This window comes from Ictidomys tridecemlineatus, chromosome 2 (genome assembly GCF_052094955.1).
Source record: "Ictidomys tridecemlineatus isolate mIctTri1 chromosome 2, mIctTri1.hap1, whole genome shotgun sequence".
Classification (NCBI taxonomy): domain Eukaryota; kingdom Metazoa; phylum Chordata; class Mammalia; order Rodentia; family Sciuridae; genus Ictidomys; species Ictidomys tridecemlineatus.
In genome coordinates, this window is record NC_135478.1 from 144,759,270 (window position 1) to 144,787,073 (window position 27,804).

Here is a 27,804-nt window from a genome sequence, read left to right on the forward strand (position 1 = left end):
ACCCAAGGCAGAAGCAGTAAGGCCAGACGGAGGTCCACACCTTAGTGTCCGAGTCAGGGGCAGGCCTTCAGGAAGAGAAGGGGTGAGGGAGCACATCAGTGCCAGTGGCCAGAGCTTTCAAGTAGACCCTGCTTCCCCTTGACCTTCACTGCAAGGAAGAGTTAACGCCCCAAGGAAGGCCAATCTGTTTGATCCACAAATGTTCCTGGAGGACCTACTGTGTGCCTGAAGCCTGGGGAGAGACTTGCCCAGAGTCACAGGGACGAGGAACTCAGGCTGTCACTTCCCTTGCCCACAGCTTCACAGTGAATCTGAACATGTATTCCTCTTTAACTGACACAGTCTTCCATGATCTGCCAACCTGCTTCTTCCCTCTAGAATACCCATCGATTCAGGAATCCACTCCTTTCCTTTTATAATGGGTGTTTTGATTAACAAAAGAGCAAGGGAGGTGGTTAACATTTATTAAAGTAACTTTTGTGGGCCAAACACCATATATATATATATATATATATATATATATATATATATATATATATATATATATATTAGATCCCTCTCCACCCGCCGCCCCACTTCCCACCCAGTTCTGGGATGGAACCCAGAGCCGTGAGCAGGCTCAGCACTCTACATACCCAGCTACCATCCCACCCTTTAGATGAAGAAACAAAGCTACAAGAAGGTTAAAAAACAAGTTGCCCAAGGTCACCCTGTTCATATGTGGCAGAATTGGGATTTGAACCCCAATCTGTTCCATTCTAAATCCGAGGCCCTTTCCATTTCACCGTGCCAAGAATTACTGAACATCTTAAAGATGGTGAGCTGAGTTTCAAAGTCCAGCAATACAATAAAATGCCATGTTTCCCAAATAGCAGTTCTCAACAACGTAACAAAGCTTTGCCTAATTGAACTGAAGTTCGAGTTGACTCAGAAACTCTGCTGAGCAGAATTGACTCTTTCATCGGGAATTTGCAAGGCACTCTGGGAACTCCTCATGCCCCAGGCCCATCATTACAGTTGGGCAGCAGATAATGGATCCAGTATTGTTGGCGCTGCTCCCTCACGGACCCTGCACCAGCACGCACCCAGCCTCCCCAGAGGGTCTGCGGATGGCAGATTTCTGTGCTCTGCTGCTAGCGCCCAGATATTGGCTGCCAAACATCTCACCCGAGCAAAGGGCCCTGTCCCTTAACGCTCTACCACCTTGAGCTGCCACCTGGTCCCTAGGCTCCCTTCTCCTTCAAGCTCTTCAGAAGGGCTCCTATCTGTGTGTCCTCGTCCCTCCTACTTCTCAACACGCGACTGTCAACCTTCTGTTCCCAGGACTCTGTTCAAAGTATTCTCTCCAAAGCCAACGAGGATCCCCCAACCCATCCCTGTCACCATCCCAGTGACCTTCCTAACCTCCCCTAACTATCCAAAGTTGCCAAATTCCTGCTTCCTGGAGACCGTCTCTCCCCTCCCCTCTACTGAGCTGGACTCAGGACACCCCAGTCCTCTTCCTACTCTGACCACTTCTGTTCCTTGTCCCACACCAAGCCCATGGGTCCCCCACTGCAGGATTCTAGCCACGGCACCTTTATCCGTCACTCGTGGCAGTGTGCCCATCCAGGTATTTCATCTATTAGCACAAGCCAGCCCCTCTCAAAGGCCCTCCTCTCCCCGCATCTCAGCTGATGTTCCCTGCGACCTATAGAAAAAAAAAAAAAATCCTTCTGAAAGTGTCCACAAACAAGCTCCTTTTCTCTTCCTGATCCAACCAGTGTCTCCCCTTTCCAGTCCCCCCTCCCTGCTGTGTGCCCAGCCCTCTCCTCCAGGCCCACAAACTTCCTTGTACCCCGTACACATCCTGTGGCCTCTTCTGAGATCCCTGCCTCCTCAATCCTCCAGCAGTAAGAGCAGAGCCTGCCTGCCTTCTAGGCTGGGGCCCCACCGCCAGCCATCAGCCCTGAAATGACTATTCCTGAAGCATGGCTCCCTCAGGCAAGAGAACAACCACAGCACAACCCAAAATGCAGAAGACCTTTCGATTTCTGTTACCTACAGTCGAAAACTTGGCTCCTAAGACACCTGTCCAGGCCGCCAGTCCCTTCTCCTCCAGGTCCTTACACACACACACACACACACTCTCTCTCTCTCTCTCTCTCTCTCTCTCTCTCTCTCTCTCTCTCTCTCTCTCTCTCCAGGTCCTTGCTCACTCCCCAAGAGGACTTCATCTCCAGGCAGGGCCTGAAGATCATGGTGGACTCAGAAATCTTCTCGAGCCAGACATCCCTGCATCAATGCACACTTGTTGGAGGTTCTGGGCCTCGTTTCCTCACCTGTCCAGTAGACCCAATACCCCACCTGGAGTTGGTGACAGGATTAAATAAGATACGACATCTAAAGCTCTTTTAACAGGGCCTGTTAGGTAGAACCAAGAGCTTTACTACTCCTGATGCAATCCAGACTCTCTGCATGGTGTTCTGCCATGTCCCCCTGTCACTTGCCTCTCCCCCCGAGCCCCCCAATCCTGTGGCATGCATGTCTACGGTGGTCTCAGCCTCCTAAGGGCTCCCCAACACCATTTGAACAAGCAAGAGGCACTCTATAAATGCTTTGTTGAGTTGAACAAAATTAAATACCATGTATTAGACTGAGATCAAAAACTATTTACTCTGTCAGGGAAAAAGCCCCACTTCTGAGAGCCCCATGGCCACAAAACTGGCCTCAACAGGAAATGAAAGGAATCCCATGGCTTTAGTAACTTCTTGTGGAATGAGCAGAGAAAACAAAGCAGAATTTTCTGGAATGAGGCACACATGCAGAAGCTAGCTCTACAGGAAGTTGCCCTGGCAGGCCATCTTTGTGATTTGAAGAACTTTGCCCCAAACGCCCCGACAGAAGTAGGCTTCAAAGGCCGTCTTTCCAGCGTGGGGCTTTGAAAGTGAGTCACGGCAGAATTCCATCCCAGGAAGACCATTTGGGAAAAACAGCTAGGAATCATGAGAGAAGGGGTCAACTCTGGCAAGAGGGGATAGGACTTTCCAGGGGAAAGAGTTCAGCTCCTTTCACCCCAGAGCCCAGGGTATCCGGTCCATCTGTTAGGCTCAGGATAGGAACAAGAATGTCTATCTTTTTATTATTTTTTTTAATCCCAATGCCCTTCTCCGATCCTTGTGGGGAGCTCTGAGTTTAGCCACTTTCTCCATGGCCCACCATAACTACACATCATCCACAAATGCCTGCAAAGGTAGCAGAATCCAAGGCAGGCCCTCAAGAAGAGGGCTGAGGGAGAAAAAGAACGCCGCCTCAGTCTTCAGAGATGAGACCCCAGTGATATAGGCCCAATTTTCTCTCCCCCAAGTCTGAGGCCAGGAGGAAGTGGAGAAGAGCCATGAGTATGTTCCAGACCCAGCAAAAGACAACTGGCCTCCTGTTGGCACCTTCAAATGCCACTCGGCCTTTGAGGCTCAGCTCAGCCCTGCCTCATCCAGGAAACCATCTCCTCTAAGATCCTATAGCACCTCAAGTAGCATTATCTATCTGGGACAGATACTGCCGCCATTTTTAGATGACCCTTCCTATTTGCTAAGTCACAAATCCTGCTCTTCTGTAAGCTTCCTGAGTGAGGGAAAGACCTCATACTTCACTCCCCAACACAATTCCTAGCGAGGTCAGTAATGCACCTCCACCATTACCTATTGGAACAATTTTGAGCCACATTGAAGGAGGTAGAGTCAATGACCACTCATCCCCACATTCAGATGTTGACAGTCCAGCAGGAGAAACAAAGTAGCCTGTCAACTCTCTCTAGATGACATGTGTGGAGCATCCAAGTATAGAAACAGGGAAGAAATCAGGAAAGGCTTCCTGAAGAAGGGAACATTCCAGATGACTTAAATGTGGGACATCACAGTTTGATGTGTGGGTGGATTGGTTGGTTGGCTGGCTGGTTCATTGGTTGAATGGAGAGATGGTAGTTTGGTTAATTGGATTAGTTGACTAAATGAATGCATGAACAAGAAAATGAATAAATTAAGAAATTCCAACAAGTAGGCCAAGGATAAAGTTCTAACTGCTCCAATTCTATTAAAGAGAGTGCCAGTTTAGGTTTTATGATACTGTCCCAGACAGATCAGCAAAGTTTCCCCTTCCACTATCCTTGCTAAGGTGCATTCTCTCATTTGTTCAGTACTTGTTGCTGCCAAGCTCAGGGCTATGGTAATAAGGCCCCATTCCAGACCTCAGGAAATTCATAGAAGCAAAGATGAGTTATTAAATCAGTACTCTACCTTGAGCATTGTTTATGATACTGATGGAACAATATAGAAGAAGCATTAAGCCTGGATGAAGATAAGACAAGCAAGGACCCTGGGGTGCAGAATTTCAAGGGCCCCTCCTTCTTGGGTGCTCCCTCCCCATTGCAGCCAAGAACACTCGGGGTGACAGTCTCCTTAAATTTGCATGCTAGATGCCTCACTTACTCACCCTCATCTTTCACCTATTGACCTCTATCTAGGTCTCTGTTGGGGACCTCCAATAGCCAGGGCCCAGGGGAAGCTATCTGGTAGAACAGCAGACAGGCATCTTATAGTGAGAAAAAAGGCACCCAGAAAAAAAGAATCTGCATAATACCATTCCCGCTGTCCCCACTCATCTCTCAGAGAGGAATGGCGCAGTGCTATGGATTGGGACACACGTGTAGGGTAAAATGTGGTCCTAGGCTGAGAAGTGGGGAGATGAATGGGCCAAGCACAAAACATGTGTGGTGCAGGGAAGCTGTACCTGCCACAGAAGAGAGGTCCCCAGAATATGTTTTGAAGTTGAGGCTGCGCCCAGGCAGGCCATGTGTTCCCATGGGATGGTGGGAAGGTGGGACAGCAACACGTATTCTGCGTACCTCAAAAGGCAGCCGACTTGGAACCTCCATAGTCTGACATAAAGTCCAGATAATGTACAGAGACAAATTAAAATGGAAGTTCTACCCATTACTTCTCCCATTGTGGTACAGATGTTGTCAGACTCAAGATGCTCAGCAAAGGGAGCAATCGATAAACCACAAATGCCACATCCTCCACTAAAGCCTCCCCAGCTGGTGGTATTCATTCCTCCTCCGGATGGTGGCAGGCGTGGGTCTGTGGCCTCTGCTCCTGATCTGGGGGCTCCTGGGAGGGACTGGAGGCCTCAGGCGGGTTTGGGATTCATTCATCCTCCACCCACCCCGTGCTTATGAAACCAGGCCTCCTGAGTGCTGCTGAATGAGATTACGCCAGGGCAGCCAGACTGTCCCTAGAACCCTGAGGATGGATGAGGATCTGCTGCCACCTACTGTCCAGTCTCCTGCAAAAATTAAAAAAAAAAAAATCTGCCAGGTGTCTCAATGTCAGAGGGACTTAAATTCCTGGAATTGACTGTTGGCTGGACAAAGGTAAAGGCACTGAAGCTTTGGGGCCAGGGATGTTTCAAGATTACAGAGACCCCCGCCCCCCAGCAGAATCAGTACGTCAACCTACTCCTGGGTCTGTGACCTAAACATACTGCAATTTATCACTCAATGTGACCAGTTCACAAGGAACTGTTTTGCATCTAACACTAACTGCCAAAGCCCAGGTTCTCCTGCCCCCTCAACAACACCCCCTAACTGCTCCCTGGTCTTCCACTGTGTTAGTCAGCTCTTCACTGTTCTGACCAAAATACCTGACAAGAACAACTTAGAGGAGGAAAGGTTTATTTTGGCTCACAGTTTCAGAGGTTCAGCCCATGGTCGGCCAGCTCCATTGCTCTGGGCCTCAGATGAGGCAGAACATCAGGGTAGGAAGGACCCAGTGGAGGACAACTGCTCAGCTCAGGGTGGCCAGGAAGGAGGAGGAGAGAGGAGGGAGAAAGGGCCACAGGGAACGTTCCCAGTAAACCACCTACTCCAGTCACACCCCACCTGCCAACAGTCACCACACAGTCCATCGAAACTAGGATGGACTGGTTAGGTCACAACTCTCATAGTCTGATCATTTTACCTCTCAGTGATCCTGCATTCACAAGATCTCTGGGGGCGGGGGGGGGGGACACCTCATATCCAAACCACAACAGCTGCAATTTACCACTCAATCCCATAGAGCTTCACAATGGGATTCTGGAGGCAGGGAGCTGGCTCATACTTCAAATCCCCAGGGCCTGGCAGAGCTGAGACACCAAGAGGTGCTTAAGAGTCACCTCCTGTCTGATTGACACAATGGAACATGACCCAGACACAAAGACAGGGATGGGTAAAACACATCACTCTTGCAAATAGGACCGCAGTGTCATGACAGGAGAAGCGGGCAATGAACTTGGAAATGGGCTTTGTCCCAGTCTCCCCCTCTGCTATCTAAACCTGGCCTGTCCTTTGACCTCCTCCACCAGTGCATCCTATGCTCCATGTCACCAAAGGTGACATCCACAAATGGGGTTTGAAGCTTGTTTATTGTTCTTGTGACACCTGGAGGTTGGATGAGTATAGAAGAAATGGTGAGAACAGAGGTGGAAACCACTGGTGTCCTATCAAGATACCTTGGACTTGGCACACCCAGATGCTGTTGGTATCAGCTGCCAAGGGCTCAGAGCTGCTCCCTTTTCTGGAGAATTACTCTCCCCCAAAATCATCTAGGAGGCTGAATACTGCCCACCCCACCCCAGGTTAGGCAGCCCATAGCCAATGATTGACATAGGAGAACAGAAAACTCACCCCCTTGCTTAAAAGTGGGAGCACCCTTGGCACAATTCATGCTCCATCCACATCTTCCCTTGGGACTGGGTTGAGCCCCCACATCTCTGCTGAGCTCCTTCCCCTGCCCTGTTCTACTTTCCTCCATCCCCCCAGAAACAGACATGCCTCTGAATATACTCCCAGGACATTGATTTCCAAACCTTGGCATATATTCTGTCACCCAGGGGGCTTGTAAAACATAAGTTTCTGGCTTTGACCCCCAAAGTTCTTACTCAGTTAGTCAGAAAAGGAGTATCTTTAACAAGTTCCCAGGAGAGGTAGAGACTCCAGGGCCAGGATTGACCACATTCTGAGAAGCACCATTCTTGGGAACCTGACCAGAGCCAGAAATTATCCAGCAAGTGATAGGCAAAGGGTCAGAGACTGCAGAACGTAATCTTGCACCATCAGCCTGCCTCCCAACTCAAAGCCCTGCAACAAGGAACACAGGTCACTTGGCCTCCTGCAACAGACCCGCATGCTCTAGGTTATGCAACTGCCAGGCTGCTGAGCCCCAGAGCATTTTTACTATGCATCTATAGGAGCTCAGAGGCACCCACAGTCTAGGAGGGTCTCCAAAGTCAACAGGCTTGGTGTATGAGCTCATCTTTCAGCAAGATGAGCCTCAGAGTTCGGCTGATAAGATCATGATGCTTGGGTCACAGGGAAGCCAGAAGTTTAGCCTAGGTATGCCCAAGTTCATGTGTAGAAGGTAGAGTAAGGGAAGTACAAGATGAAGGAGCTGTAGAGCAGTGCACCCAATGCTTCATGTACAGACAGGTTCCCAGGGGCCCAGAGAGACACAGGTCCCTGATCAAGGAAGAATTCAGCCGGCAGTCAGGGAAAATAAGTGTTTGACTTCAAGACAAGGCAAGGATTGCTTTCCTTGTCCTAAGAACCGTAGAAATCTGATTACCTGGAGCCTTAGTAACAGCCCTTGTGTGAGAGACAGTCCCTGATCAGCATCAGGAAGACCCCAAGGCCAGAAGGGGACCATCCTGCCACAACAGCAGCAGTAGTGCCTGCATAGAGAACCACTGGACAGCTCTCTGCTCACTGGCCTCAACAACAGAGGCCAGTCAACAAACACCACTGGACCAATAGCAAGCAGCATGATGGACCATAGCTGTGAGCTGGGTTGTAGCCCAAGAGCCCCGCCTAAACCTTCTTCTCCCCATCTCTCACCTTTCTAGGGAAAGGCAACCTCCTTCCTATAGCTATTCAGACAAATGGAGTGGAGTCATCTTTACTTCCTCTTTAACACAGCACATCTAATCCATGGGCAGATCCCGATGGGAGATGGGTAGATACAGAAGCTACGTCCTAAACCAGGCATGGTGGAAGACACCTGTAATCCCAGAGGCTCAGGAAGCTGAGGCAGAGAGGATCTCAAGTTCAAAGCCAGCCTGGGCAATTTAGTGAGATCCTGTTTCAAAATGAAAACTAAAAAAGGGCTGGGGATGTAGCCCAGTGGTAGAGCACCCTGGGTTCAATCCCCTCTACCAATCTACACCCTCGTCCATGTCTTACCACTTGGTTTGTCATTGCCCTGATTCCAGCCGCATCAGCTCTCTGTTGGACTATGGCAGAGGCCTCTCCAACAGGTCTCTCTGCTTCCACACTTGCCTCTTGGAGTCCAATTCCAAAGGAATCCTATGGAAACACAGGTTGCATAACAGCCTGCCTCTGCTCCACTTCCAGTGACCTCTGGGTATGCTCCAGGGTATAACCTTTACAAAAGGTTCCCAGCCTCCCAGGCCCTTGACCCTGAACCCTGCTCCCTCTCTCACTCTCTCCCCTCTGCTCCTGTCACAGCAAACAAGCCACCTGCTGCAACCTGCTGCCCTCCAAGCCCTGGGCCCTCCTCCCCTTTGCTCCCAGGGATCCCAGGGCTTGTTCCCTGTCTTCCTTCCGGATTCCTCCTCTCAGGTGTCCCCCTGGCTGAAAGATTTTCCCTGGTTGCCTCTTTATAAAGCAGCAGCCCCACCCAGGGCTCCCTATCACTCTTCCCTGATTTGTTTTTCCTCAGGAACTGAGGATCTGAAAGCAAGCCTACCCAAAGCCAAGAGAGCCGACCCATGAACAGGACACCGCACGCACGTGGGCTGGTGGCGGCTGTGACGGAGGCTGTAATTAACTGGAAAGTGGAAGCAGAGCTCACTGAGGCCCCTTCGGCACCTGCCCAAGCCCCAAATGGTTTCCCCTCCACTCTGGGGCTCTGTTCCCCATCCACCAAATGAAGGGAGCAGAGTCTCAGGGCCTCTCCAGCCCTGCAGCCTAGGAAGTTAAGAATTTAAATAGACCCTGAAGGAGCATCTGTTCCATTCTGCTTTTTACAGCACTCCATTGAAAATGTGGGGCGGGTGGGGGGTCCAACAACGCTAAACTTCCATTCCATGGACTGCATGAGACTTGAAAGCTGCATCCTGAGAAAATACCCAATTTTGCCTGAGATGAAATCCATTCATTAATGCTCACAAGATTCACAGCTACCCTGAGCTCACTGGACCCACCATGGCAGCCCCGTAGCCAGAATGCTGCCCTTGCCCACTCCTGTTGTCCCCAGGATCTCATGGCTGTGGGTTTCTCTGCTTCCTGGCCCACAGAGGGCCCAAATTTTTAAAAAAGAGGTAGCTAAGACAGTCAGAGGGAAAACCCTCTGAGGTCAATCCACAAAAACACTCTGGGAGTGGTAGGAAGGAAGACCAAGAGGACAGAAGGTGGACACTTTAAAAGCTGCACACACACACACACACACACACACACACACACACACACACATAAAATGTTTTTAATTCAGCAAGAAACAGCTGTTCTCTGTAGTAGGTAGAATAATCATCTCCTCCTCTAAAAGGGTCCCCGTCCTAGTCCCAGAATTCCTGAACACTTAGGCTGCATGGCAAGGAGATAGTAAGGCTGCAGATGGAATCAAGGCTGCTGTCGGCTGACCAGATGGGGAGAGTAGCCTGGTTCTCCAGGAGGCCAGTGTCATCTCAAGGGTCCGCAGCAGTGGAAGGGGGAAGCAGAAGGGGGCGATCCAGAGGATGGAAGCCTGAGGAGAGTTAGCCAATGGATTCTACCCCGAGCCTCCAGGAGGAACACAGTGCTGTCGATACCTTGACCTCAGTCCAGCGAGACCCATCTCAGACCTCTGCCCTCCAGAACTGTATGACACCAGCTGCATGTTGTCTTCAGGTTTATGACAGTTTGTAACACCAGCAATAGAAAAGCAACACACCCCATATCTGCCTGTGCTGTCAGGTCATCGGGTCCCCTCTCCTAACTAATGACCCATGTGACCCAGGAGAGGTCTAGGCCCCTCTCCAAGTCTCAGCGTCCCCACCTGAGCCATCACATCTTGGTGCCCCTGGGTCCCTAGGCACCCGGCACAAGCCACTTGAGAGGGTTCAGGTTTGTCCAGTGGCATTGACCCTGGGCTGCTGCGGCGGAGGCCATCTCCCATAGGTTGAGCCCCAAGGAAGGACAACAAGCCTTTTCAATTTTGGAACGTGGGAGGTTGAGCAGAGCGCCAGTGGCGGGAACTCCTGCAGCCTGCACCTGATTTCAAACATTATCTGAAGCCCCATCCTAGTTGTCAGACACCCAGCAGGACACATTTGGAGCTGGCCTGCAGCAAATTGATCCCGGCAGAGTCCCTTGGCCATCTGAAGGTCCAGAACCCACACTCAGGAACTGTCAGACAATCACAGGCCAGCAGGTGGAAAAAGAGGACTGCAAGAGACATAAGTGGGGTCACCTGCAAACAACCTCTAACGCACACAGCGCCACTGGGAACAAGCAGGCTAGGAACACCTGGTTCTGCAGACTTGTATGTAAAGAATCGTGTCTCCGTGCTCAAGGTCCTACACCTAAGGTTTCTTGAGGGGCTACTCCAAGCCAGGTGTTTGAATGATAGCGAGATCCATAAATGTGTAGAGGAAGGCCCCTGCCCGCCACACCACATGACCATAAGAGGCAGAGAGAGGATAAGGGTGAGGGGGCCTCTAAGGCCAAGGCAGAGCCCCTGCAGCTCTCAGAGGTGGAAGGAGGAACCCAAGAAGGCAACCCTGATGAGCCAGTGACAAGAGACATTTGTCCCCAAACAGCTACAACCCCCCAGAGTGGGGAGCCCAAGGGACATATTTTTCTAGCATCTCTTGATATCAAAGAACACAGAAGAGAAACAAAAATCAAACCAGAAAATGGTCCTTCAGTTCCTGGTGTCGGACCTAATGAATGAGAACCTGAGGCCCAACTTCACAGAGAGTCATGTCTCCTGACATCTTAGCAGGTCATGTCCTCAATCAGCTCTGCAACCTCCCTCCAGGACAAGGCTCACACTCCCCCGCCTCTGTCCCTGTATGCCCTCCATGGCTGTCCTGAGCCTGATGCAAGGCCCAGCCTGGTGGAGGTAGCCACCTTCCCTTCAGCTTCCCCAGGGCAGCAAGATGGAGCAGGTGCTGTGCGTGTGAGCCAGTCCCAATGCCATCTCACTGTGCAGGGGCTCCTCGACTTACGACGGGGCACATCCAGGAAACCCATCCTGGAATGAAAACATTGCAAGTCAAAAATGCATTTAATCCACCTAAACTACAGAGCATCACAGGACAGCTGGGTAGAGCGCACGGCAGAGCGCCAACTGTTTCCCCTCATGATCACCAGCACCACCCAGCATTGAGTCAGAGGATCTTGCATATTGCTAGCCCAGAAAAGCTAGATAGTCAAAATTCTAAGTGTAGCTTCTACTGAATGCATATTGCTTTTGTGCTATCATAAAGTCAAAAAAAATCACAAAGGGAACTATGATAAATTGGGGTGTTTTCTTGTGCTTTAGAAGTAGTATACATGCACGTGTCTGTCTCACCTGCCGGAGCTCCCAAGACTCGCTACACACTAGGACTCAGACAGACCCAGATTACCAAATTGGATTAAATAAACAGCAGGGGATTAAAGGACACTGATGGGGTGGGACTGGGGATGACAGGGAGTGCAGATGTTTAGCAAGTGGGATTGCTTGAGCCCTGGTTTCAAATCAAGGGCACTGGGTGTAGTTATGCAGTCTGTTCTCTGCAAAAAGATGCCTGGCTGAGGGACGAGAGCGAGCTCTGTACTCTACCCTCCAAAATGTGAGCCTTAGATCTGCCTCCACCCAGTCAGAACCTTGTCAGGTTCCTTAAATTCTCTGCCTCGGTTTCGTGTTTCTGTGAAATAGAGAGAATAATTGTTGGATTATTGCCAACTCCTAGAGATTTCTGGGAGCTTGGAGAGAGCTTTATGGGTCTACCTCTCCTGGTCATTTTCCTCCCCTTCATTAACTCCACCCTAAGAGAGGAAGTATGACTTATCTGATGGGTGAATTGAGTTAAAATAAAGGAGCAGGCTAGGCTTGGCCCTTTGTCCTCTCAGGAGTGAGCTCCTCTTCCAGGCTGCCCTCCCACCATGCAGTCAAGTGAGGGGACCGGCCCTAGACTGAGATGCACTGCAGAAGGCTGCCTTGCCCTGGGCCAGCCACAACATGCTCTTCCTCTCTCTTAGCCTTCAACAATTGCAAAGATTCCACATCTAGCCCCAATCTCCCTAGATCCTTTGTTTCATTAATTTACCTAGAACCTGGGAGGAGGAAAACAAATTATTTAATGCAAACCCCCCCATAAAAACAACAGCAATAATAATCTTAATGGATCATTAGAAAGAGCAAATGAGAAAATAAAATATACGCATGCTCAGCATGATGCCTACCAAATAGAGAATACATTTTTAAAAAGAAAAGGAGTCACAGAGATGAGTGCTGATTGATCAGCACAAAGGTCAACCTACTGAACATGTTAAACATCCCTGGTCACACTTCACCTGAGATTGGCAAAGTTCATACCATCTCTCAAGGTTTAGCAGTTGGTCCAAAGTCACAGCAGGCTGGTTTGCCAGCCCAGGCTGTTAGACTCCAGAGCCCCCGTGCTATACCTCCTAAGTGCCCTGTAAACAGAAGGTACTCAGGAAATATATGTGATGTTTCATACAGAAGGCTCAGAATAACTCTGGAAGTAAGAATCTCAGGCCAGCAAGATGTGTGAGCTGAAAGTGTACTGGGAAATCATCTACCACTGCCCAGATTTTACAGCCAGAGACACTGATGCTCAGAAAGAAAATGATCAAACCAGTGTCAACTAGAGTGTGGGGACAAGTGCAGACAAGGTAAAGACCAAAGCCACAGGCCTCCTGATGCAGCGGTCAGTATGCTACTCACCTGGATCACTCTCTCACATGCCTGCAGGCTGAGAATGTGCCCCCACCTGTTTGGTTTAAGATGTTTTTCCCTTTTCCGGAGCAACGTGTTCTGGCAGTGAAGGGCAAAACAAGCTTCTCTGAATGAAATCAGAGGCAAGAAGACTTTAACTCTGTGTAAAGTAGCCTTTTTTTTTTTCTTTTTTTTTTTTTTTTTTGGTACCAGGGATTGAACCCAGGGGGCGCAATGGAATGACATAAAGTGATAACAACAACAACCACTGAGCCACATACATCCCCAGCCCTTTTTATATTTTATTTTGAAACAGTCTCACTAAGTTCCTTAGGGCCTCACTAAGTTGTTCTGGGTTGGCTTTGAACTCATGATCCTCCTGCCTCAGCCTCCGGAGTCACTGATATTACAGGCGTGAGCCACCGCGCCCAACTTGAAGAAGACTTTTTAATAGTTTGAATCACACAAAGGTGCCATAGAAACAGTGAGTTCCTTGTTTTTAGGGTGTTCAAGCAGAGGCTGATCACCATTTGAAGGCTGTGCAGAGGATTTTTACACATGGAGAGAGGTAGCACCATTAATTCATGTGTTCACAGACTCCAGAGCCAGTTTCCTAGTTTCAAATGCCTACCCTGTCTCTTCCTAGATGCATAAATAAACTGGGGCAAATAAAGTCACTTCTCTGAATGAATTTCCTCTTCTGTAAAATGGAGGTTATAATGGCATTTCCTATGTGGAACTAATTTATAAAAATTAAACAAATAAATTTATCTAAAAGACAAAGTGTTTTGTACAAAATAGGCCACTATTGACGTTTCCTGGTCTTGCTGCTCTCTCTATGGTCAGGGGTCACAGTGGTGGTATTGGTCAAGGTCAGACTGAGCATAACTGTGGCACGGGTCTAAGTGCAGGGCATGAAAAGTTCCCTGCTTTCCTGACTCCTGTAGTCATTCATGGAGGTCACAAATAGACGAACAATCTCCAGTAATGACAGGTGACATGAAAACAGTCAAACAGGATGGAGGCCAAGACATTCAAAGAAAACCACTCTGAGTCCAGACAAGAAAGGAATGGTGGTGAGATGGTTGGGAGCAAGGCCTTCCCAGCAAGGGATCCAGCAGATTCTCCCTCTGGTCAGAACAAGCTTGTGGTGTTGGGCCAACTGAAACAGAAAAAGGCTTGTGGAAAGAATCAGAACCGCAAGTAGCTACGCCAACCCTCGAAGAACAGGAGGAGCAGGACTGGCCCCATCAAGATACCTAGCTATAACCACAAGGCCAGGCAATCAACAGTGGGGGCATGTGGCTCAGAAAGGAGGGCAGAGGAGGGCAGGGGAAGAAGACAAGAAGACCAGGGAAACCGACTAGGGGGCTCAGACACAGAGCTCAGTGAAGGCAGACGGCAGCCTCACGATCCATGGGAAAGGTGCTGGGAAACAGTCTCACTTAGGAAAAAAAAATAGAAGAATCTTTTCATCCCAGCAGATAAAGGATGAAATACATAAACGTGAAGGCTGGAACTGCAAAGTTAATAGAAAAAGGAAACAGGAGAATATCATTGAAATCCAACTTCTAGAAAGAACTTCATAAAGTAGACTTTAAAAATATAAATCAAATGCCAAATGAGAGATTGGTTATGTCAAAGTTAAAGATTTCTGTTCACTAAATGACATGACGGACAAAGTTATTAAACAAATGACAAAATGAGAGAAGATGTTTTACAGCGTCTAAGATGAGCAAGAGATTACTACCTACCTACCAAAAGGAAATTAATCTCCTTTAAGGAAGGGGATTTAATATATTAAATTAATTACACATAAGCAACATTTGGAATTCAATCAAAATGATGGGAAACTCAAAAGAACAGGACAAAATTATCGCAATGCAAAAGAAAAGTCGACCATTACAGCAGTCTTAGAGCTGATCCAGATATCAGAGTTACTAGGTAACTGAGGTTTTAAGATAAAAAATATGCTCCATAAAATAAAGGAGATGAAGAGAATTTTTCAAAGGACTGAAATCTTTCTTTTTAAATAAAAATTCAAGAATAGAAAAAAAATAACTGAAAATGTATTTGATAAGTTTAACAGCATACTAGACATCATAGAAGAGAAGAAACATGAACTGGAAAGTAGAGTAAGAGAAATACCCAGACAGAAGTACAGAGAGGAAGGGAAAAAAATGAAAAAAAAAAAAGAAAAGAATATTTAAAAGTTATAGAGCATAAACACAGTAAAAAGATCTATTATATATTTTGACTAAAGTCCCAGGAAAAAAGAGAGAGGATGAAATAAAAACAGTATTTACAATGATAATAAAAAATAAATAAAAAATTTAAAAAGATTTAAAAAAACAAAAAAATTTAAAAATAAAATGATAATAGACAAAACTTTTTCAAAACTGATGTAAAATATCAACTCACAACTTCAGGAAGCTCTATCTATCCCAAGTAGAAACATCAAAGAAAACCACATCACTGTCAAACCACTGAAAATCAAAGTAAAAGAAAAAGTTTTAGAAAAAACTGGAGATAGGGCAATAGTCAGAGGTCACATTACCTCTAGGAGAGCAATAAAACTGAACTGATTTACCAACATTGATGGTGAAAGTCTAAAACAATGGAGTGACATAAAGTATTAACAACAACAACCAAAACATCCATCTAGAATTCTATACCCATTAAAACTACCTTCAAAAATAAAGGTAAAACAAAAACACCTCCAAACAAAAACTAGTTCAAAAAATGTAGCACTAAAAGAGAGTTTTTTAAGCAAAAGAAAAATGTAAATATAATAACTACTCCAATTAAAATTTTTAAAAATCACACCACATTAAAAATTTAAGCATATGCTGCTTATGAAATAAGATTTAAATATAGACTATTCCACAAGGAAATCTCAACAGATATATCCAAAAACTGAAATGGTTAAAAAATACATTTATATCTCCAGAGTAGAAATAAGCTAGAAACAAACAAACAAAAAAAGATAACCAGAGAAATATCTCCTGATGTTTAGAATTACTCAATACATGTATCAATAATTCCTGGGTCAAAGAAGAAATCAGCAGGGGAATGAGGATATATTTTAGCTAAATTATATGAACATATAACATATTAACTCGTGGGCTACAGACAAAGCATTATGTAGAGGGAAACTTGCAGCCTTAAAGTATATTTCAAAAGAAGAAAGTTGAGAATCAGTTATTAAAGATCCATATCAGGCGAGCACTCCACCACTGAGGCACGGCCCCACCCCCAAGAGAACAGAAGAGCAGCGACCGCTGATGACATAACCTAGGTGCCAGAATCCCAGGAGCCTGTTGCCAGAGGAAAAGACCGTCAGCCACTTTCCTTCCCGAACTTGTGCACAAAAACTCTACACAGCATATCAATAAATCACACCCAATGATAAAGGGAGAGATCATCGTATCCAAGTGGGGTTTACTCCATGAGTGTAAGTTTGGTGTAACGTTAAAAATCAGCATAGGAATTATCCAGACCTGTTGTGGAAAAAATAAAAAGGATAGGGTAAGATCAATAGAAATAATGTCTGCAAGGAGCCTCATGGGATATAATCTGTGGCTGTATCTAGAAACACAGGCCACATCTCTCATCTCAGGCAGCCGTCTGTGTCACTACATGTTTGGGGACCACCTGCTGGAGGCTCTTCACCTCTGGGAAGAGGTGAGAAGGACCAGAGAGACCACCCTGCCCTGAGGCTTCCCAGATGTGCAACCTCTGGGCTCCATTCCTTTCCTGGTTGACTGTAATCAACCCTGCCCTGCCTACTCCATAGACTGGCTAGGACAGGAAGGACCCCCGGAACTGAGAACGGTGGCCCATGCCTGTAACCCTAGCAGCTCAGGAGGCGGAGGCAGGAGGATCGTGAATTCAAAGACAGCCTCAGCAAAATTGAGGCACTAAAGCAACTCAGTGAGACCCTGTCTCTAAATAAAATACACCGTAGGGTTGGGGATGTGGCTCAGTGATCGAGTGCCCCTGAGTTCAACCCCTGATACCCGAAAAATAGAAATTTAAAAAAAAAGAAGGGCCCCTGGAAGCCATCAGGGGCTGGACGACACGTGAGATGTGGCATTTCTTTTTGAAAAGGCGCCACCTTATTGCAAGGCGTGCTCACCTGAGAAGCGGGGGCTGGCTGCTCTGCCGCTTGAATGCTCTTTGCAGCCTCTCCTGGGTCACCCTGGAAAACCCACCAGGCAGGTACGACCTCATGGGCGATTTCTCCTCCTCCATGGGGCCGACGGGACCGTTCTCTGCTGGGCTGTCCTCTGAAAGACCTCTTGGTCTGGTCTTGTCCCAGTGGGACAGTCCTGCGTGGGGAGTCTGGGGAGGGCTGCTGGGAGTGGCCTTGCACTTTTCCACAGATGGCTCGCTGGGCGGGCTCCGGGGGCTCCTGGAGACCGAGCCTCTGCTGGAGGCCGAGTTGTTCTGTGAGGCTGCACTGGCTGGGGTATGGGTGGAGAGCTCGGGCACCTTCTCACTCTCCTCCTCCTGGGAATGGGTCTTGCTGCTGGGGGCCGGGGACCTCCTCAGAGAGCGCTTCCATAAAGGATCCTGGGATGGGAAGGATAGAGGCACTGAGGGTCCCCTTCCAAGGGAGTTGGAAAAATACTTCACCCATTGGCCCGTAATGGTCCCTCTCCCAGGAATGTCTGTCCCCGTCACCAACTCTTCTCCCTAAAATCCTGCCTATCCTTTGGCCCCCACTCCTGCCCTGATCCCCAGGCTCACACACCCCACCTGCACAAACCCAGAGCACCCAGGCCTCCCTCACACCCCTGATGGACAGCGGGAGGGCGGACAGGGAAAGCTGCCACTCTCGTTTCTGATTCCTGCGTCCCCACCTACCAGCTGGATCACCTGTGACAGTTATGGAACTTCTCTGTCCCTCACGTCCAGAGTACATCGCCTGCCATTTCTAAATCCTAAAGCCTCAGGAAATGAAAGTTCCTGTTGGATTCCCATGGCAAATGCTTTTCCACGGTTGTGAGGTTGCTTCTAGTCTTTTTAAGGGTGACTTGAATGCTTAGCCACGGAAAGCCTTGTGTACTTGCTTATGGGACACTACGGCAAATTCCGCCACCACGGGTGTTACATGGCTTTGATCCAGGCGCTGAGCTTTCTTACTGAAATCAAAGAAGCACTCGAGATCTCAAGACCCAGCAGGCCAACAAGTTTTGGGTGAGGGATGTTCGGCCAGCAGTACTTACCTCCTGTGAAATCATGGTGCGGATTAAATGAGGCTCTAGTTTGTACTATAGCAGCCCACAGGAGTGCCCCCTTTTTTGCCCCCCCTCCCCATTTCCATCTGGTGTCAACAACCCCTGACAGTAGATCAGGAGTGGCAGAGGTCATTGTTCACTCCTTTCTGGCGTCCACAGAGCTCTCAGCTCAGTCGCCAGTGCCTCGTAAGCATTCAAGGTGCACTTAATTTTTAAAATGAAGAAATTCCAAAGGAGTCCACTAAAATGTCCTTGCTTCCCTATTGACGATTAACTGAGGAAATGGGAACTCCTGTCATGATCCATTAGGTGGGGAGAGACAAATATAAACCTACGGGGCTTTTCCTTGATTTTGATTTTAGTACCTCTCGGCACGTCCAGAAATAATTCAGGGCCAAATGGTAGCCTGGGCTGGAATAGGAGAGCTAATTTTGTCACATTCTGACCTAGTGGAAATAACCAGACACTATAAACCTGCTCCAAAAGCTGCCCAGGGCATCCTCCCCTGCACAGAGCGAGACATTAGTCACCATTCCCAACGAGACTCAAACCTTCTGGCCTTTTATTTTATCCCTCAGTGCAGAGCTGATGTAGGAGTAAAAAAATGATGAAATGCCTGGCACGCTTGGGCTTCTTTCTCTTAAGCAACCAATAAATATGGCCCAAACACAAAACACCTTCCAGGAAATCTGGAAACCTATCCTTCCATGTCCTTCACAGGATTCAGAAGCCCCAGGAGAAAACCTCACCTTCCAAAACAATTACTAGAAGGAGAAGTTTGCAGAAACACCGTGTGGTAAGGTGAGTCCAGCCACCTCCCTCGCCTCACAGTTACAAGAGCATCTCAACTGCACAAAACTGACTGGCTAGAATGTGGCGGTGGGACAGGATCTTGGTGACCACCTGGTCCATTGGTCCTCAAAGTGGGATCTACCGGCCCCTGCATACTATTTACTGTGATTTGTCTACGGTTTCAGTGTGCCCCCACCACAGGTTCATGGGCTTCAAGCTTGGTCCCCAGTGTGGCAGCATTGAGATGGTCGGACCTTTAACAGTAATCAGGCCACAGGGACACCACCCTTGTAAGAGATGGACATTCTGGTCTCATGGCACTGGATTAATTCCTGCAAGAATAAATTGTCATAAGGGAGCCTGGCACCTCCTCTGAATCCCTCTCTTCCATGATTGCAGCCTCTCTCACATGTGGTCCTGTCCCAATGCCACTTGCCATGTCGTGATGCAGCCAGAAGGCCCAAGCAGATAGGCCCTCCCCACCTTGGACTCCCAGCCTCCAAAACTGTGAGCTGATTAGACAGATCTCTTTTCTCTACAGATTAACAGGCACCGTGTATTTTGCTAGAGCAATAGAAAACTGACTGAGACAGTAATGTTTGGGCCTTTTCAGGGTGTTGACTTCACACACAAAGCAATAGTGAGGGAAACTGCTGGCCCTGAGCATGAGTCGAGGCAACAACATCAAATTTCACTGGTGTTCAAGGTATTCTCCATCACCATCTGCTTGCAATAAAAGTGAATAAACACAATGCGAATTTCACTTAAGAATATCCATGGTGAAACCTAGATATTGTTGACTTTATTCAATCTAGACAGAGCAGCACACACCTTTTCCATCTTCTGTATGACCAGATGGGAACTATGCCTACACATTCTGCTAAAATGTGAAGGATGGTGGTCAGCACTTGGGCAGCTTTCTAGAGTGTGAGCAAACTCGCTGATTTTCATGGAATCACTGACAGACTAGTGATTCAGATTTGGGTATTTGGCAGGCATTTCTTGAAAAAAAAAAAACTGAGCCTGTCACATCAAGGCAAACAAATGGTACATTGTTGTCAGTGATGAAATATAAGCTGCCAGGTAAAAACTGGGATTTTGGAAAACTTGTATCTGCCACTGTGAGCATGAGGGCTTCACAGTACTTAAAAACTCTTCTCATGCAATTTTTTTTTTATATAATTAAAAGTGTCCTTGATTGGAAGATCTGTATAACTCAGTAATGTTTTCCAAATAACTAAGGCATCACATTATTAAATCGTGCAGGGACAAAAGATTCAAATTGCAAGAAAGATCAATGGAAATTGATAAAGAATAAAAAGTTTATTGATATGGGTTAAGATTCCATATTAAGAATCTATAGTTCTTCCAGGCACAGTGGTGTATGCCTACAATCCCAGCAACTCTAGAGGCTTAGGCAGGAGGGTCGAAAATTCAAGGCCAGGTTTTTAAAACTGGGCTAGGGATGTAGCTCAGTAGTAAATTGTTCCTGTACCTCCCAAAAAAGAAAAGAAACCAAAGCCTGTATACTTTTCGGGCAGTATCAAAGAAGAATATCTTAGTTTTCCAAAAGAGCTATGAAAATACCTTTTCCCTTTTCCAACTGTTTATCTGAAGCCAAATTTTCTTCATATACTTCAACTAAAACACTTCATTGCAACAGACCAGATACAAAAGCAAAAATGAGGCTTGAATTATGTTCTATAAGGCAGACATTAAAGAGATTTGAAAAAAAAAAAAGTAAAACAATGTTACTCATCTCAATAATTTTTCATTTTGGAAAATATCACTTTTTCATTAAAAAAAATACACTGTGTTAAATATAATACGTTCACTACTGTTATTTTAATGATTTCATAAGTGAACACTTTTAATTTCTCAGTTTTCCTTTCTAATAATAATAAGTGTCAACAGACACAATCCACATTAAAAATAAAAAAAAGCTCTTATGTTCCTCAGTAATTCTAAGAGCATAAGAAGCTGCAAAGTCTCAGAACTAATGCTGTGGTCTAAACTTGCAACCAGACAAGTCCCCATCTCCGTGTCCCTACCTCATGAACTAAGTAGCTTGCCCTTAACAGGACTAGTCCAGTCTCTTCCAAAACAACCTGGTCCACTGATGAGCAGCTCCAGAGAGATAGAGATCCTCAGATCCACAGGGCCAACTGTGTTCTCTGGAGTCACCAAGCAAGTCTACACCACTCAATTTCACGAAGGCCAGCAAGCACACACCTGGGGCTCCACGGACCTGTGATGGCATTCCCTGATCTCAGGAGGCTTATGGACTACACCCAAGATGGATAATAAGGCTCATCAAAGATGCCACTCCAATCCATCTGTTGAGAGCCAGCCACTACCTGCAGATACCAAGGAGGTCCTAAAGTCTCGTCCATGGTTGATTAGAGAGAGAAAGAGAAAGAGAGAACTGAGGTCAACTAGTAATGTCTGCTGCAGGCACAGCACCACAGAGACTTAGTCCAAAAGCCACATATTTGCCATCCTGGGTCTAAACAGGAGGCTCTTCCTGCCTCCATATTTAAAGAAATCTCTTCCATTCTGCCAGGGAGACCTTGAGATTAAATATCACCATCTTAGAGTTTTCTCCAAACTCTTCACCTTCCTAGCCCCTTCATTCTGGACACAGAGCAGTTGATGACTCTCTCTCTTTAACAAGTCACTAGGACATCAAGCTGTGGCCTGAACCCCACAAAGGGAAGACTCTTTCCCTTGATCTGGACACCAAGATGCATGATCCCAGAGCCCGAGGGGGCCTCGGACACCTCCCTGACAAGAGAAATACAAGCCTTGAGGAAAGATCCCACAGGACCCAGGCAGAGGCAGGGAAAGGACCTGCTTCTTTCTGTCCTCATCCTAAAGGGGTGAAAAGAATAGAGCCAGTGTGTCCAGCCACATACACACACACAGATGAGTGAGCGGGCAGGGCACAGGCCACGGGTGCTCTTTCGGTCTGCTCCAGTTCCCGGACATGACTGATGCTCCCCTGGAGTCTGCTGTTTGATGTTGCTTTGCTTTTCTGCTACTTCATGTTTTGCAAATGCCTCTTACATGTGTGCTCTCATTCAGTGGCATCTCCCTGTCTAATGGGAACATAACACGGTCCTTCCTTCAAGGAGATTAATATAATGATGCAACTTTTTAGACTTTTTTAAAAGAGAAAAAATAAAATCAGAACAACCGAGAGTGTAAGGACTGGGGTTTGTACTCCCTTTGAGCTATCATCTTTTTAAAGAAGATATTCTTTGGAGGTGGGGAGGTCCCCTCCTCCTGGATTCCAAAGATGGAAATGAGATTGTGTGTTTTTATTCTGTAAAGAAATAGAAAACCGAGGCATCCTTGACAAGAGGGGTAAACTGAGGGATGGGAAGGAGATGAAGCCTGTCCAAGGACCCACGGGTCATTGACCATAGAGGCAGGGAGAGAACAGAGGCAGATGATCTTCCTGCCCTGTGCACAGATTCCCCCTTCTTGGGCTGTCCTGGGGCTGCCCTGATAAGCCCAGGCAGTGCCTCCGGCCCAGTTCTCGCTCCCCATTCTAACAACAGGAGAAAAAGCAGCAGCCCCACCTGTGCGGAACTGGCCACGGGCCCAGCCATCATGCCTCGGACGATCAGACCCGACTTTGGCCTTGTCTTCTCTCCGGTCCTCTTCACGTCCACAGAAGACTCTGAAGAGTGAAGCTTGTCCATCCTCTCCCATGCAGACACCAAAGTGGGGCTTTCACCTGCAACCAAGTGCACGGGCTTGCTTTTGTGGTGGGGCCTTTTGGATGATACAAGATGACCAAGGACATCCCCATCAAGATTGTCATGTCTGCAGAAAAGGAATATTTCCACTAAAACAGATGCCCCAGGAGGAACCACTAACAACAAGAAAGCCACAGTCAACAGTCACTCGGAGCAAGCCCATGCATAAATAGGTGCTGATCCCTAGCCTTCTCATGAAAGGTCAAGAATAGGAAATACTTTGGTATCAAGACAAGTTCAGCTTACAAAATAAGACCAGCAATCAAACAAATAAAGCCAGAGATGATGATCCATAATAGGAACCCTCCAGGCCTTATAACTAAAGAACATCCTTGGTCTTCTGGACCTGTGTGATAGGGGAAACCAGAGCCCTGGGATACAGCCCCACTATACTCCTCTGAGGGGGTGGAGGAAGCTCGTGGTGAACTTGGCATTCCCCAACTGTTAAGGGAAGGTTGGGCAGGTGTGCCTGTGGCTTCTTATCTTGAGAGACAGAGGGAACATGTATGTGTGTACGTAGTGTGTGTGTGTGTGTGTGTGTGTGTGTGTGTGTGCGTGTGCATGTGTTAGAGAGAGAGAGAGAGAGAGAGAGAGAGAAACAAAAGAAGGTGACATTGAGAGCAAACAAGGAGTGAGAAAGAACAAAGCAAGCAAGAAAGACAAAGACAAAGCAAGAAACCCAGGTGAAGAGGAACCTCACCCTGGACAGCTCCGAAGCCAGTGCTCTCCTGGTAAGTTCGCCTATTTACTGTACTGGCTTGGGTGGGTACTGACACCCACTCTATGCCAAGCCCTGGGTCACACAGGACAGCCACAGTCGTGCATGCTGTGACTGGGGCAGAGCAAGCAGAGGAAGGGACTGGAACCCACCTGGTGAAATGCAAAAGGGCTTTCAGGGAAGGGTAGTCCTGAGTCAAGGGATTGAGTAAACAGGGGACCCCCAAGAGAGAGCCCCAGGCCTCAGCTTGTGGGATGTGCTCAGATGAGCCATGGGGCTGGTCATGGGTGGGGTTTTGCAAACTATCCTAAGGAGTTGGGGTTTTCTCCCGAAAGCTGTGGGGAGTGACCTGGCCACACTTGTTTGGTGGAAAACGCTCTCACTATCTCAGTTCAAGGAGAAGATGACCAGAGGCCTAGAGGCCAAGGCAGAGCCCACAGGAGTTATGCAGGGAAAGGGGATGGGAAATGTGAAGTGAGACCCTTGCAATTGGGCAGGGAAGGGGCCAAGCATCGAACATTATCAGGGACAAAGACCTGCTGACAGAGCTCAAAGAAAATGGGAAGCAAGAAGGAATGAAGGGGAACACCCAGGTGCTGAGTTGGGTACCTGGGTAGACTCAGGAGCTTCAACTACTTTCCAACCATTTGCTTGCTGCTATTTATTTATTTATTTATTTACTGTACCAGAACTATTTAATCTCCCAGCTGAATAAATGCCTTTGAGGGAGAGGCCACCTTCTTCATTCCGCCATCACAACCTTTCACATCTGAACCCTTGAATGAATTGTTTTTGATGGTCCCTGCCCTTTGGCAGCCTGACACCCATGCCCAGAGATTTAGCTTTTCTTAGAAAGGAAATGCTTTTCTGCCAATCAGAACAAAAGACCCATTTCCTGGAAGTGAAATCATGACTGGTGACCCCATGCCATATATGACCGTTGTAGTAGTGTTAAATCCACTATTGGTGACTGCATGTAGGGTATGAAGGTTGTAAGTGAGTGTGACTGTTCTCCAGAAAATAGAGGTTCCATCAAGAATGCCAATTCACTTTCTTTAAGAGATACAAGAGATCATTGCCCTAGGTACATGTATGATGGCACGAATGGTGTGACTCCACTTTGTGGACAACCAGAAGTGAAAAATTGTGCTCCGTTTGTGTGCTATGAATTGAAGTGCATTCTGCTGTCATGTATAACTAATTATAATAAATAAATAAAAGAGTTCCAAGAGACCTGATTTTTCAGATTCTCTCTAATTCCACAGGGTTTAATTGCCTTTTAGAATACTATATTCTGTGCTTAAGAAAAATCAAACTGACTGCATGCAGGGTATGAGGGTTGTAATTTAGTGTAACAAAGAAAGCCCCTGAACCTAATCAATCACAGAATTTCAGTTAGGCAATTTGTGAAGCTTAAGTATTCTCCATCTTACAGTGATCCATACTCTTGGCCTCTAGAAGAAAACAGCAGGGTCCCATCACAGAGATATCTGAAACGGAGTGTGAGAAATTAAATAATGTGTACTCCAAAGGTGTCCCCATCCCAGTCTCTGGAATCCATTAATCTGTCACCTGACGTGGTGAAAGGGCCCATATGCATATGTATGTGTATGTCTGTGTGCCCCTTTACCATGTCGGGAGATACACTGCAACAGTGATTATGTTAAGGATCTTGAGATAGGGAGATCCCCCTGGATTAGCTGGTGGTCCCAGTGTCATTGCTGGAGTTCTTCTTGGAAGGAGATGGGAGAATCAAAGTTAGTGGTGAGGTTAGGGGCTGTAATGGTGCAAGAGGTCTGAGTGGCATGCTGTCAGGTGGCCCATGAGCCAAGGAACGAAGGTGACCTCCAGAAGCTAAGAAAGGACAAGCAATGGAATTTCCCTCAGAGCCTACAAAGAGAGCTGGGCCCACAGGCACCCTGCCTTTCACCCAGAGAGACTGACTTTGAACTCCTGACCCCTATAACTGTGAAGGAATACATTCCCATGGCTTTATGCTACTGGGGTGATTAAATTTTATGTCAATCTGGCTAGGCTCTGGTGCCCAGGTGTTGAGTCGTCTGTGTGTAGATGTTGCTCTGAAGGTGCCTTGTAAATGCAATTAACATTCCTAACCATTTGACTTTGAGGAGAACAGATCATTCTCAATGGTGTAGGCGGACCTTGCTCTATCCATTGAAGACTTGAAGAGCAGAATTTGAGGTTTCCCAAAGAAGGAATTCCTAAGATTGTACACGAAACCTCATCTGAGTTCCCAGCCTTCAGGTCTGTTCTGCAGATTATAAATTTGCCACAATTGCATAAGCCAGCTCCTTAAAACAAAGCTATTTTGAAATAGATACATAGATAGACAGACAGACAGATAGATAGATGGATAGATAGATAGTCTTCATCCTATAACAATTCTACTTATAAGTTTTCAATTTAATAATGGTGTGAAAATGATACACACTAAGTAGAATCCATGCTTCAATTTTTGCATTTTGATCTTTGCAACTAATGTGCAGTACAATGCTCTCTCAATAGTAGGCAGTGGCAATAAGGCTCAATTCACAGTCAGCCTCACAATCAATCACAAGAGGAAGCAACCAACACTCCACAGTGTGCTGTATTGCTAAGTTATGATGTCCTGTAGGTTTGGTGAATTAAATGCATTTTTGATAGGACTTTTTTAAACTATAACAGGTTTATCAGAATGTGACTCCATTGCAAATTGGGGAGTATCTCTATATGCCATGAGCCCACCCTTACCAATATACCCACTAAGTATACAGTGATTTGTTATAGCAGCAATAGGAAACTAATACACAGAGTAAATGGGAAGAGATACCTGGCTTTGCCTGTTTCTGTCAATGATGTTCTCCATCCTGCGTCTTCATCTGAAAGGTCATATATATTTACCAGCTTGGTCTCTGAGCATCTCAACGGCAATTTGTTAATTTTCTTTGGAACTGAGAGTGCAGGGATCGGGGTTTCTTGAGTTAAATTGTTATCTGTTTTTCCAGAGTGATCCAGAAAATATCTGGTCATGAGTTCAAGGTTTGTTTTTAGAGGATTTTCTTTTGCCTATCATTGAAAGAGGAAAAGAAACATTAATTATGTGAACAGCTTCCAGGGAAGGAAGGGTGGGAAAGTAGCTACTCCAGTTCTTTGAAATAAGCTTATCAACTTCTCACTCACTTGTATATACTTTCAGAAAATAAGAGCTGGCTGCCTATAACATATGCCAGGTACCCACAGAGGGGGGCAGGGATACAGAGGTGAAGACAACATTTCTATCCCAGAAAAAATAACATCCAATGCATGGCTCTGGAAACTCAATGAACAATTATACCAGGATTACCCAAGCAAATCTTTTGGTATTTTTCTCCTAGGAATAACTTTATAAAAAGTATATTCTTTTACAAGTAACAATAAATGTTGGCAAGGATGTGGGGAAAATGGTATATTCAAACATTGCTGTAAATTGGTGCAACCACTCTAGAAAGCAGTGATTCCTCAGAAAACTTGGAATGGAACCACCATTTGATCCAGTTATCCCACTCCTCAGCATGTACCCAAAAGGTTTAAAATTAGTGTACTACAGTGACAAGCTCAATTCACAATATGTAAGCTATGGAATAAACCTAGATGACCTTCAACAGATGAATGGTTAAAGAAAATGTAATACACATACACAATGAAATATTACTCAGCCATAAAGAAGAATGAAATAATGGCATTGGCTGGTAAATGGATGGAATTGGAGACTATCATGCTAAGTGAAATAAGCCAATCCCCCCACCCCGCCCCAAAAAAGGCCAAATGTTCTCTCTGATATGCGGATGCTGACTCACAATAGGTGGGGAGAGGGAGGAGTGGAAGTTCACCAGATTGGAGGGGGGGGGGGAGTAGGGGAAAGGGAAAGGGAGGGAGATGGGAATTAGAAAGACAGTAGCATGAATTGGACATAACTTTCTTATGTTCATATATGAACACATGACTGGGGTAACTCCACATCATGTATAACCACAAGAATGGGAAGTTATACTCCATATATGTATGATATGACAAAATACATTTTACTGTCATGTATAACTAAAAAGAACAAATAAAAATTTAAAAAGAAGCAAAAATATATATTCTTCGATTTAAACAAAGTCTTAATCCATAGGGACACTAACAGATTCATAAGCATTTAGGGCCTGAATATTTCTTAGTATGTACCCTAACCCTTTAGCACCAAACACCAGCGATTAGAGATCACTGGAACAGAAGGTTAATATGAAAAGCAGAGAGAGGCAGTCAGGTTGACTCAGTTTACACCCCAACCCTAAAATAAATAAATA

General features: G+C 46.5%; 1 protein-coding gene across 5 annotated transcripts in view; it reads right to left on the reverse strand.

The window, feature by feature from the left end:
- The window catches only part of Mindy4 (MINDY lysine 48 deubiquitinase 4), a 112,541-nt gene that overhangs the window by 73,427 nt on the left and 11,310 nt on the right, over positions 1-27,804 (reverse strand). For all 5 annotated transcript variants that reach the window (XM_078039897.1, XM_078039898.1, XM_005319168.5 and 2 more), the window contains 3 exons: positions 26,307-26,542; positions 22,579-22,825; positions 17,098-17,534 (listed from right to left, as the gene is read on the reverse strand). In XM_078039897.1, coding sequence (XP_077896023.1) covers positions 17,098-17,534; positions 22,579-22,825; positions 26,307-26,542 — 920 coding nt within the window. The remainder of the gene's footprint in view (positions 1-17,097; positions 17,535-22,578; positions 22,826-26,306; positions 26,543-27,804) is intronic.